This window comes from Vicugna pacos, chromosome 28 (assembly GCF_048564905.1).
Source record: "Vicugna pacos chromosome 28, VicPac4, whole genome shotgun sequence".
Lineage (NCBI taxonomy): Eukaryota > Metazoa > Chordata > Mammalia > Artiodactyla > Camelidae > Vicugna > Vicugna pacos.
The window spans coordinates 8,731,427-8,743,348 of NC_133014.1; the positions used below are offsets into that span (position 1 = coordinate 8,731,427).

The 11,922-nt window shown below is 54.2% G+C and overlaps 1 protein-coding gene across 7 annotated transcripts in view; it reads left to right on the forward strand.

Moving 5' to 3' along the window:
- FAM178B (family with sequence similarity 178 member B) overlaps positions 1–11,922 on the forward strand; it is an 83,982-nt gene that overhangs the window by 55,377 nt on the left and 16,683 nt on the right. For 4 of the 7 annotated variants that reach the window (XM_072951384.1, XM_072951385.1, XM_072951387.1 and 1 more), the window contains one exon: positions 5,673–5,760. In XM_072951384.1, the coding sequence (XP_072807485.1) occupies positions 5,673–5,760 (88 nt within the window). The other 3 variants (XM_072951389.1, XM_072951392.1, XM_072951391.1) reach the window with 3 other exon arrangements.

Sequence of the window (11,922 nt, forward strand, 5' to 3'; positions counted from 1 at the left end):
AAATGAAAATACAGATTAGAGCAAACCACCAGAAACAGGGCCGATGGAAAGAAGAGGTTCTCGCAGGAAATTCAGTCTTGGGACTCCGGCCCCTCTGGGGTGGCTCCAGGGAGCTGCTGTAAAGACCCAGCTCTGTCCAGGGTCTCCAGCTGGGTCCCAGCAAGCCTCCGCAGCCAGCGTGCCCAGGAGCCCTGTTGCGAGGGAGCCGGTCCCCTGAAAGCTGATGTTCCCAGGCTCTGGGATCCTCCTTCACCACCTTTTCAACATCTGTTCCCTCTTCTTAGAGAAGCCTCTTCCCCTCCCCTCCTCACCCCCCAAAACTAGGATCAGATGAGGCATCTCTTCTTCCAAGAAACCTCCTGACGCAGAGCCCTGGGTTTTGGTGCCCTTCGCCAACCCCTTGGGCTGTGAGCCTCTTGAGGACAAGCGGCGCTGTGGCTTTGCTCTCTGGGTCCTTGGACCCTGGCATGGAGGAGGAGGGCCTCAAGGAGCCTGCTTGTGGAGTGGTTGCTTCTGGAGGGCAGATTTCAAAAAGCAGAGAGAGAATTTTTTACTAGTAGATTCCAAGCAGGAAGATGGTTCAGGTGGGCTGGGAGAGCCTGCGGTACAACTTGGAACATGGACTGCAAGTAGACCCGGTGCGGGGAAAAGCAGGAAGTGTCTAGAGGCGGCAGGGGCTGCACCCGGAGCTCCTGCCTGGTCTCCAGTTTTGAAAGATGTGGAAGATGGAAAGAAGGGGACACGAGCAAGGCAAATAGACAAATTGCACAGACCAGGGACTGTACTGTTGGGAAAAGCAAAGGCCCACAGAAGGGGCTCCTGTGTGGGTGTTTTTGCTGCAAGGAGTGAGTGCTGTTCTGCGCTGACGGGGAAATGTTAACACTGATGAAGAGGGAACAACACCACGTAATTCCTATTTTGCTTCTGTCTTCTTTGTTGAGGAGCATAATTTTTCATCTGGACTCAAATATTGTTCAGAGGGGATTGCAGCCTAAGATAGTGGAGGAGACAATATGACGGCGCCTAGCTATGTGGAATGTGTTTTCAACCTCGCCAGTGCATGGATGGCCCACGTCAGTCCTGGGCAGTGTGCTGGTGGGGCGCCCTGACCCCGCAGAGACCTCTGGAGGTGGGAGAGCACCTGGGAGATGGAGAGGGAGGGTGCAGAAGGTGCTTTCTTCACTCAGCACTGTGGACTTGATGTATCCCTCAGCAGAACTCCCCAGGGGATAGTTTGCAAGCACATACATAGAAAAGGAAGCACTGCTTTCTAGGATTCCTAAGAATAAATCATACCAGACTAGCCTCATTTAGTTTTTGACAGGCTAGCCAGAACAGTACTCTGGAGAGGACTGTCTAGGTTTTTGTAAGGCATTTTATGGAGATGATCATTGTGTCTTGTGGACAACTTAAGAAATGTGTGCTGAGTGATGTAGAATTAGATGGGCTTGTCATCAGAAGGTGCTGCTGGCCGGCCATCAGAGTCCATCTGGAGGGCAGGCCCCGGCGGCCACCCAGACTTCCTTCTCCATTGATGGGTTGGCCAGGGCAAACCCAGTGTCTTGGACAAGACCATTAATAGAACAATGATCAGGTTCGTGTATGACATGAATGCAACTGACAGCAAATTGAAAATCCCAGAAGATCTCAATAGACCATAATGATGGGCTGAGTGGGAGAGACCCAGTCACACCATTCAGAGCAGGATCTGGGTAATGGGATTTGATAGTAAGATGGGCTCAATCTGTCAACTGCATAGCCTTGTGGGGCTGCCCTGAAGATGAGCTTTGGCTTCAGCTCTGAGTGCCTCACTTCACAGCAGAGTTGACAACCCTGAGGGCCTTTGGAGGACCCAACCTGGAATGTCAGAAAGATCTGAAAATAGAAGAGTGTGGCTGTTGCCCTGGGGAAGAGGTCACCATGGGAAGTATGATGAATTCCTTCAAGTATGCAGAGGCCCTAATTGAACAGATGGATACACAGCTTCTAGAACATGAGACCAGGTGACTTAAGGTGTTTTAAGCCTGAGGGTCTATGGGTTTTATCATAATACCAAGAGAGGGAGGGAGGAGGATGGGAGTCGGGCTGTGATTGTCCATATGAACTTTACTTACTAAGTGGTAGTAACCTTTTTATTTAGTCATAATACGCCCGCAGGAAAGGACACACCAGAGGCGGGCACTTTGTGTACTTTGCCAGCCGTCTGTGTGACCACCACTCTATCACTGGAGAGAACGTCACTTGCTCCCCAGAAGCCCCCTGGGGCCACTCCCAGGGACTCCTTCTGCCAAGAAAACCACTTCCCCAACTTCCATCCCATAGATGTGTTTTGCCGGGTTTTGAACTTACACCCCAGTGGGACCAGGCAGAGCGTTCTCTCTTGTATCTGGCTTCCTTGGCATGGCCAGCACCACTTGTGGGACTCATCCACGTTGGAGAGAGCGGGCTGCAGATGGTTCCTTCTCGTTGCCCCACGGTACTCCGCTGCGTGGATCTGAGGCTGTCTGCATCCCTCCGTCTCTTCCTGTCCACACTGCCTGTGCCCACACGCGTGATGTCCTAGCATGGGTGTGGATGACTGGGCAGACCACTGAGGAGGTCATCCTCACCTCTGAGCCCAGACCCTGGTTCTTCCTGCTTGGGTAGCACAAGCTCACGTATGAGACAGAAGACTCCAAGGGAAGGATGGAGGGGTGGGTGGCGTGAGAGCTGGTCGTGATGCCCGAGAGATGGTGTGGACAGCCCCGGAGAGGCAAGCCAGGCAGAGGCCCTGCGACAGGGTGTTGGGCAGGGTTTCCACGTGGAACAGGCCACTGTTGTTGCTTCCTGAGCTGCCCTAGAGACATGGAAAAGGCAGCTCACGCCTTTGGCCGGATGCCTGATGGCCTTTTAGGGTAGTTCAGCCTTGGCAGGGCTTGGTTCCCCTCTGAAGGGGCTGCATTGACCCGTGTGGTTGTCCTTTCATCCCAGTGGCCCGCGCCGCCAGGGGCCTTTGCTGTCCTCAGAGCGCCCGCAGGCTGCCAGCTGGGCCGCCCCCTTGCAGGAGCTGCAGGGAGGGCTGGAGGCTGGGAAGCAGGGCGCCCGCGTTCCACTTGCCGGCTCTGGGCTCTGCTGTTGGTTTGGAAAAGTCATTTCCAAACTTTGCAGCGCCTTAGGCTCCTCTGAGTGCTAATCCAGTGTCCTGGTCTTAACAGCGGCCTGTGGGGGTGGCGGGGGCAGGGCTGAGCCAGAGACTGGCCTGGAGTGAGCAGCGGGCTGGGGCCTGTTGCCTTATATGACAGCGGCTGGGATGGCTCCAGCGGCTTCTGCATCCTCCTTTGTCCCCCTGGTTTGAGTTCCGGGGCAGCCTTGCCAGGCGGGGTTGGGCAGCTTCTAGGGGAGGAAGAGCCCACCACCAACCCCAGCCGGGCCGCGGGCCCCTGGGCTTGCCGCCTGCACAGTTTGGTGGTGTTTAGGGTTCATCTTTTTCTCCTCTGTTGAGTAAGTTCTCAGTGTAAAACTAAAAAGCGGCCCTGGGCCCTCTCCCTGTGTCCCGGAGGGAGCTGAGAGGGCAGGGGACTGTGTTTAAAAGGCTGGGATGAAAGGCAGTGAGCAGGTGGGACGGCGTGAGGGGCGAGGGGCACCACCCTCAGATGTGGCTTTCTTTTCATCCATTCTCCCCCTCGGTGCTCCTTCTGGTGCTTTTCTTCTGTTGTTGTTTTTCTTTTTTTTTTTTTTAATTCTTTCTGGACACAGCCCTGTCCTGACCCACCCGGCCCGCCTCTTCCCTTCTTGGACCACCCCCAGCTCTGCTTTGCCAGCACCCCCACCCCCAGGTTGGCCCCTCCCCACCCACTGCAAATAAGAGAGCTCCCAAAGGCCCGGGTTTGGATTAATGAAGCCCAGATGCGGGACTTGTGACTCCGGCTGCAAATTCGCTTTGGAGCAGTGGCTCGGAGGGGCCATCTACCTCCCACTGTGTTCCGGGCCCAGCTGCTGCTGGGGCTCCTGGGGAACAGCTGGAGAGTAGGTTCTGGCCCATAGCTCGGTGGCAGACTTGCCGGGTGTGTGCTGCAGCCAGGAAGGTGGGGCTCCGGGTGAGGGGCGGGGCTCTGCCTGCACCCACAGGGGTCTGGTGTGGCAGACGCTGGGTGGGGAGCTCCTGTTTTCTGTCCCATGGGGCAGTCTAGATGGGGCTGTCTCTCCCCAGGATTTAGAAGATCAGTGGGAACGCTGTGAGCTCTGCAGAAAGGGCGACAGAGTCAGAGAGGACACCAAGCTCTTTAATGGAAGCAAATGGCTGGTCCCTCCCAGGGTGACCAAAGTACAGACACCACATGGGAGAAACTTAACGCTAAAAAGAATTATTTGTTTATCTATAAGAAATTCAGATTTAACCGGGCATCCTATGTTTTCATTGCCTAAGTCTGTCAATCTTACCTCCCCCTCCAGCTGAATTTCTCCTTTAAGTAGCAGTTTTATTGAACTGCAACATACAAACAGAAAACAGAATACAGACCTTAAGTCTGTGGCTGGGTGGATTCCTACAAGTCAAATATACGTGAAACCAGCACCCAGATCAAGAAATGAAATGTGAGCAGAAGCCGCCCCAACAAGCCTCACAGTGACCCGACTTCCAGCAGCTGGTTTTTGCTCCTTTTTGTACTTTATATGCATGAAATCATACACATATATTCCTTTGTATCTGGTGTCTTTCGGTCAACAGCGTGAGGCTCACAGGCTGCTGGATGTGTCGTAGCTCATTCATAATCATTACGACTGAGCTGCAGAGATAGAACCCGGTCTGTTTATCCATTCCAGTGCTGCAGCAATACTGGGCTTCTGCCTCCCTCTCTCTCTCTTGTGTGTGTGTGTGTGTGTGTGTGTGTGTGTGCGCGCGTGCGCTGTGTACACATGTGCCCAGGAGTAGGGCTGCTGGGCCACGGGGTGGGCATCTGTACATCTTTACTAGGTCTTGCCCAACAGTGGACGGGAGTGGATGTACCCATTACCCATTTATTTTCCCACGAGCTGCGTGTGAGCATTTCCCCTCTTTCCATGTTTGCCTGTCTGGTATGCAGTGCTGCTGCCTGACGTTGCTTTTTTTTTTCTTCTTCTTCTTTTTTAGTCAAGAGCCTCTTGCCTTGTTGACGCCTCTGACTTTCTTGAGTAGGAAAATAAACAATGGCTTCAGATATCACCTGCCCAGCCCCACAGGAGCTCGGAGGCGGCCATTCCCACCTCAGCTCCCCACCGCCTGGGAGGCCTGGGGAAGCGGCAGGGGCGCCTTGGAGCGCCACCCAGTCCTGCCTCCCCAGAGTACTTCCTGAGGGAAGCGTCGTTTCCGAAGGCTGCCTGCGGCTTGCCGTTCGATGTCCGGTCCTTCACTTCCTCGCAGGGTCATTCCAGGGATTCTGTGGGGCTGGTTCCGGCCTAAGTGGGTTTTCCTTTATGCTCCTTAGGTTCCCTCCAGCTTCAGGACCTCTCCTTTGCTTCCTTCAGTGGTGGCTTCCTGCAGGAATTAGGGACTGTGTCCACATCAAAGTCCATGCCAGGGCCTGACATCTGCTGCCCGCTGCGGGCAACAAGTCTGTGGAGGCACAAGGAAGATGTAACCTTCTTGGTGGAGACAGGCCCTCCACCCTGCTTCCCATCCTCCACGCCCTTAATGTCTCTCGCTCCTTCTTTCACAGGCAGCTTCGAAGCCAGCTCAGCCTCCTGATCATTGCCCGGTTGCTGGGCCGGCAAGAGACGCTCCCTCTCTGGCAGGAGAAGGCCCAGGTGAGTCCGTGCCTCCGCACCTGCTGGGGCCTGGGGAAACCCGCGGCCAGCTCGCTCCTGCTGCTTTTCCGGAAGACTGGGGGCCTCAGGCCAGGGGAGTCAAGGGGAGTTTGAATTTTTAACTCACATCCTTGCATTCAACAATGACTTTTCGCATGTCAACAATGTGCTAGGCACTAAGGATAGAGCAGTGAGCCGGGAACATATGTTACTTTTTCAAAAAATTGTGGTAAAATATACAGAGCATTACATTGACCACTTTGAGGGGTTTTTTTTAACCATCTTAACAGTTTTGAGTGTAGAGTCCTCACCGTCTTGAAGTGTGCAGTTCCAAGGTCTTACACACATTCACTGTCTCGTGCAGGCGTCACCACCAGCCACCTCCAGAACTCACTTATCTTCCCAGACGGAAGCTCTGTACCCACTGAACACCAAATCTCCGTTCCCTCCTCCCCCAGCCCTGCTTCTGTTACTTTTTATAGGTGGAAAAACAATAAAGATGGAAACAAACACTGCTAAATTAACACTGCTCACACCCAGCGTCCCTTCTGCCCCAGCGCCAGGCACTCTTGGGGCAGCAGGACATAGCCAAGTGCCTTCTTTCCTCACCCTCTTCTCTCCGGCCACAACCCCCTTGCAGCTCAGAGAGCAGTAGTTCAGGGACCCTGGCGGCAGCGTGGGTCACAGCCAGCCCAGCGGTGGGTGGCAGGGAGGTTGAGAACGCTGTCACCTCCCACCTGCCCTCCAGGAATCTCCTGGGAGTCCCAGAAGAGCCCTCTAGCTCAGCAGCAGAGAGGCAAGGCAGTCCCCGAGGTGTACGAGGCAAGCCGAGTGACCCCTTGCCCAGAGTGCCCAGAGAATGTTCCGGGCCCTCCTGGGGCAGGATGGACAATATGGCTGAGTCTGAGATGCCATGAGGAGGGCAGGAACTCAGAAAGGTGACCCAGCAGGTTGGCTTGTCCAAGTGGGCCCGGCCTGGCTTTCGCCCAGGCTGCCCTTTGCCTTACCTGCTTTCCCCTGAGACGTAGCATGGCGGCAGCTTCTTATCGCTCCAGTTCCAGCTGAGGTGTCACCTCCTCCAGGAGACCCTGACTGCCCCACCCACAGTGACCTGGCACCATCACCCTGCTTGAAAACATTCATGGTGCTCACCTCCTGACTTTTTAAAAAATTTATTTGTTCAGGGTCTGTGTTTACACACACACACACCCCCAACAGCAGCACCTTGAGTGCAGGGATCAGATGGTTTCTGCTCACTGCTGTCCCTCGGCACGTAGCACAGTGCCTGGTGCACACAGGACTTCACCGCAGACTTGTGGGTTGAAGGAACCTGAGGTTGAGTTCCAGGGTGTGCAAGGGACCATTCCCCGGGGCAGAGACCTTGGGAGGGGTCCTGCACAAGGGTCACTTCACAGAGGAGAGAGCTTGATGACAGAGCCTCTGCGAGAAGAACGAAGGGTCTGACCCATTAGGGGAAGGGGCAGGGGCAGGCGGAGACTCAGCAACCGGGACAAGACTGAGTGGTCCCTGAGGGCTCCAGTGGGGAGCGGGGGCAGCCTGGTTGACAGACATTGGCAGTGGCCGGAGCACGGCCACAGAGAACAGAGCACAGTGTGAGCACAGCAGGTGAGAGGCTGGAGTGTGAAGATCAGAAAAGGCAAGACCAATATGCAAAGGAATATATATATGTATAACTGAGTCGCCATGCTGTACACCAGAAATTAAGACAGCATTACTGTAACCGGGCATAAATTGATGATACTTAATTTAAAAAAAAAAGTGCAAAATAAAAAGAAAGGACATCCAAGGGAGGGACAGCAAATGTTTTGAATTAAAAAATTTTTTAAAAAGAAATTCAGAAAAAAAAAAGAAAAGGCAGGAGCGAGTGCAGTTGGGGGTGGGGTGGCCGCCCTCCAGCAGCACTTGGCATTGACCAGGAAGACTGAGGGTGGCTGGAGCATCAGAGTCAGTTCAAGGCCTGGGGTTTTGTTTCCATCTGTTTTTTATTGGTCAAACCTGTGTATGGGAGAGTGGGGGGAACACAATGAAGGCCAGAGGTGGTGAGGGGAGTGGTCTGGGCCTAGAGGGGACCTGCGGGGCAGGCAAGGAACAGGGCTGGTCAGGGTGGGGATGCCTCCTCCAGGGAGAGCTGCCCCGGAGCTCCCGCCGGCCAGGGGCCAAGCTGGGTCTGGCCCTGCCCCTGTGGTTCCCAGCCCCAGCGCGTCCCCACCACGCCAGCCACCCACCTGCCCGTGTGCCCACTGTGCGCCTGTCTGTTCATGAGACCCTGGCTGAGCGCCTGTGTGTGCCGGGCTCTGCCCCAGGAGACAACCTCAAAGAAGAGGGTGTGAGCGAGGCAGGCTGAGGGCACCATGACTAATTCTGCCTGAGGGCAGTGAAGTGGCTTCCAGAGATGTCCTGAGCCAGGTCTTGCAGGATGAGTCAGTGCCGGTGCTGCATGAGGAGAGACCGTCTGCAGGCGGGCAGGCAGCGGTGCAAAGTCGCGCCAGACTCCCGGTGGCTCGAAGGACAGACGGACCAGCTCGGGCCTGCCCGCGGCGCTCTGCTCCCGATGTGCCTCCCTGTCCCCACTGCAAGCTCGGGGCTGCTGCAAGTCCTCCTCCCAGGGCTCCAGGCTGCAGACACTCCCCGTTCCAGTCTGGCCTGTCAGACAGATCCTCATGAAACACGCCTTCAAAGGGCCACCTCGGCCCCACAGCCACCCACATCAAGCCCACACTCCCCCTTTCCCCACTTCTCCAGGAGAGGATCTGGGGTGGGTGCCCAGGCAGAGGATTCTCAGGGCATTGCTGAGCAGGAGTCCCTGATGCTTGGATTGCTTGGTTCTATGTCTCAGGCTGCAGTCTGAGGTCCCAGGAGCAGAACAGGTGCTGGAGAACTGAATTTGAGGAACAAGACTTCTGTAGGTGGCCAGGATGCAACAACCCCAAGGCTGTATCGTCCAGGAGAGTCTCAGGGTCAAACTGCTTCCTGTTGTTCCCATGAATCCTGGGAATATCCTAGAAACAGTGGGGTTTTGGCCTCAGACACCAGTGTGCCCCAAACACGGCTCAGGGCACAGAAGATACAGCCCTGAACAGAACTCAGTCCCCTCCTCGTGAGACTCAGGGGGAGACAGGCATCAAGAAAGAAAGAAATCATTCCGGGTGATGATACACCATATGGGGAAGAGTAAAGCAGGATAAAGAGGAGAGGGAGTGTAGGGAGAATGAGGGTGAACAGAGAAGGGACATTTGAGCACAGACCTAAAGGAGTCATGTAGGTTTCTTAGAAGAAAGCATTCTGGGCAGAGGGAACAGCCAGTGCAAAGGCACTGGAGCAGGCAAAGTCCTCTTAGGTTGAACTAAAAACAGAGGCCAGTGTGGCTAGAGCAGAAGGCTGAAGGTAGAGCAGCAAGAGTTGAGGTCAGAGAGGTAACTGGGGACTCAGATGGGGTCTTGACTTCCATGCCAAAGTGGAGGGCCATTGGAAGGTTTTCATAAGAGGAGGAACATAATCTGATTTATGAAATCTTTTAAAATTACACTGACCACTGTATTGCGAGTAGACCATGGGGGATGGGGTGGAAGGAGGCAATTGCAGTCATGCTGATAAGAGATGACTCTGGTTTGGCCCCGGGGAGATGGTGACGTAGGTGGTGAGAAGTGGTCAGATTCTAGGTGTGTTTCCCAGGTACGGCCAGTGGGATGTGGAATGTGAGAGGAAGGAGGCGAGGAGGGCTCCACGATGTATGCCCCCGGCAGGCTGGGGAGCCTTTACCGAGATGGGCAAGACACAGGCAGCGCGGCTTTGGAGAGCAATTGGGAGTCTGTTTCTTACCCCAGGCCACCTCTCCCAACACAGCAAAGCCCTTTTGTCCAACCATGCCTTCCAGTTTGGAGTTTGGAAAATGGGCTTGAAGTGGCCGAAATCAAGGGGGACAAGGGTTTGCATCCATTATGGAAAGGCCAGCTGCAGACCTGACCTGCTATTCACTCATTTGTTCATTTAACAAATTTTTATTAAATGTATGCAGTAGCCCCTACTTTCCACGGGGGGTACATTCCAGAGGGTAGTGGATACCTGAAACCTTGGATAGTACCGAAACCTATATATATATATATGTTTTTTCCTATACATTCCTATCTCTGATAAAGTTTCACTTATAAATTAGGCACAGAAAGATTAAGAACAATGATATAGAACAATGCATTGTAACATATGTACTGTAATAAAAGCCATGTATGTGGTCTTTCTCAAAGTATTTTACTGTGCAAAATCAGTGCCTTTTCCATCTTAACTAAGCACTTAATGCACTGGGCTGTAACTTCTGCAGTTTGAGATGCAGTAGCAGAACTAGAATTTCTCTTCCCTTCTTCACAATTCTGTGGATAGATTTGTTCTTACCATAGATCTTAGCAACCTTGAGATGCGATTTTTTTTCTCTCCTTAAAAAGTCAAGAACTTTCATCTTCTTGCTTAAAGGAAGCACTTTACAGCCTTTTTTTTTTTTTTTTTTTGGCATATCCAAGCTGCCAGCATCGCTCCTCTTGTGCACGGGACCATTACTAAGTAAAATAAGGGTTACTTGAATGCAAGAACACAAGCCCTGTGATACTGTGACAGTGACTCTGATAACTGAGACGGCCCCTAAGTGAGTAATGGGTGGGACCGCCCAGACAAAGGGAGAAATGGAGCAGGACTGCACGAGATTTCATCACGCTGCTCAGAAGGGTGTGCAATTAAAAAACTTACAAAGTGTTCATTTCTGGAATTTTCCATTTAGTATTTTTGGATCTCGGTTGACCACGGGTATCTGAAACCGTGGGAAGTGAAACCTCAGATAAGGGAGGACGACTGTGCCATGTGCCGGGTGTTGTGTTAGACTCTGGGGAGACTGCAGTGACCAAAGCTGCCCTCATGGTGCTTACATTCTAGTTGGGGAGGGGGACAGATCATAAACATAACAGACAAGTAAATTACGTAGCAGGTCAGAAGGTGGTAAATGCTTTGGAAACAAAATTGGGTAAGGGGATTAGCAGGTATAGGTGCTGCGGACTGCTGGGTGGTGGTTGGGAGCTGGGGCGGGCCTCGCTGGGAAGGTGGGCCTGGTGGAAGTCTGGAAGCGGGGCGGGCAGCTGTGCAGTGTCTGGTCAGAAGGTCCAGTCTGGGCACAGGCTCCAAGGAGCAGCGGGGCCACCTGGGGCCTCCCAGACACTTAAGATCCTGGCCTATTCCACTGGGCAAACAGAGGCAGCTGCTGGGGTCTGAGCACAGGAGAGACCGCTGTGTGGCCAGTTGCCTCACTGGAGCTCATCTGCCGCCTCTTGATGAGGCCAGGGGAGGCCTTGCCTTTTTGGGTGATCATTTGCTTCTTGCTTGGTGGTGTCTGTCCTAATGGGCTGAGTGTTTGCCGAGATGGCTCCAAGCGGTGCGGGTAACGTGGGGACATGTGCTGGTCAGGCCGTGGCCCTGCTGGGACCCACGTGGCCCAAATAAGCCCTTATCCCAGAGAAGGGTGTGTCTGCTGGAGAAAGGATGGCTGAGGCTGCCAGCACTGGAAACAAAATGCAATAAGCGAGCAGAAGGCAGCAGCTCAACTCGCTGCCCTGAGCAGAGTGAAGCTGTTTTCACGGAGTGAGAGGAAAAGCCTTTGTTGTGAGCTCCCCTGCCCAGCTCCGCCCAGGGCTCCAGGCAGGGAGGGTCCTAGCTGGGGCGGGGCTGCCTGCCAGAGGGCTGCTTCTGGGGGGCGTGGGCAGCGGAGCCCGCCCCTGTGCTTGCACAGCTGTGAGCCCAAGTGAGCGGGCAGGGCTGTTTTGGAAACTCTCCCCAGATTTTCAAGGCCTAAACAAGGCAGCACAGCTCTGGTTTTGATGAAGCTGCAGATGGTGCTTCTCTTTGCCTAGAACTTCCCTCTTTCTCTCTCCCTGCCTCCTGCTCTCCCTTTCTAAAGGGATCACACACTCGGCCAAGAAGCCCTGGCCGCCTTCCAGGAGCCAAGGCCCTGGGCCTGACTCTTAGCCCTCACCCAGCCCAGCTGCTCTTGTGGGCTGTCCTAAGCCCGCGGCAGGCCAACATGCTGAGCAGGTGTCTGCGGGTGATTCAGAAAGAGGAAGCCAGGTGTGCCAGGCTGGGCTGGGCTGGGGCAAGAAGCTGGGCCAG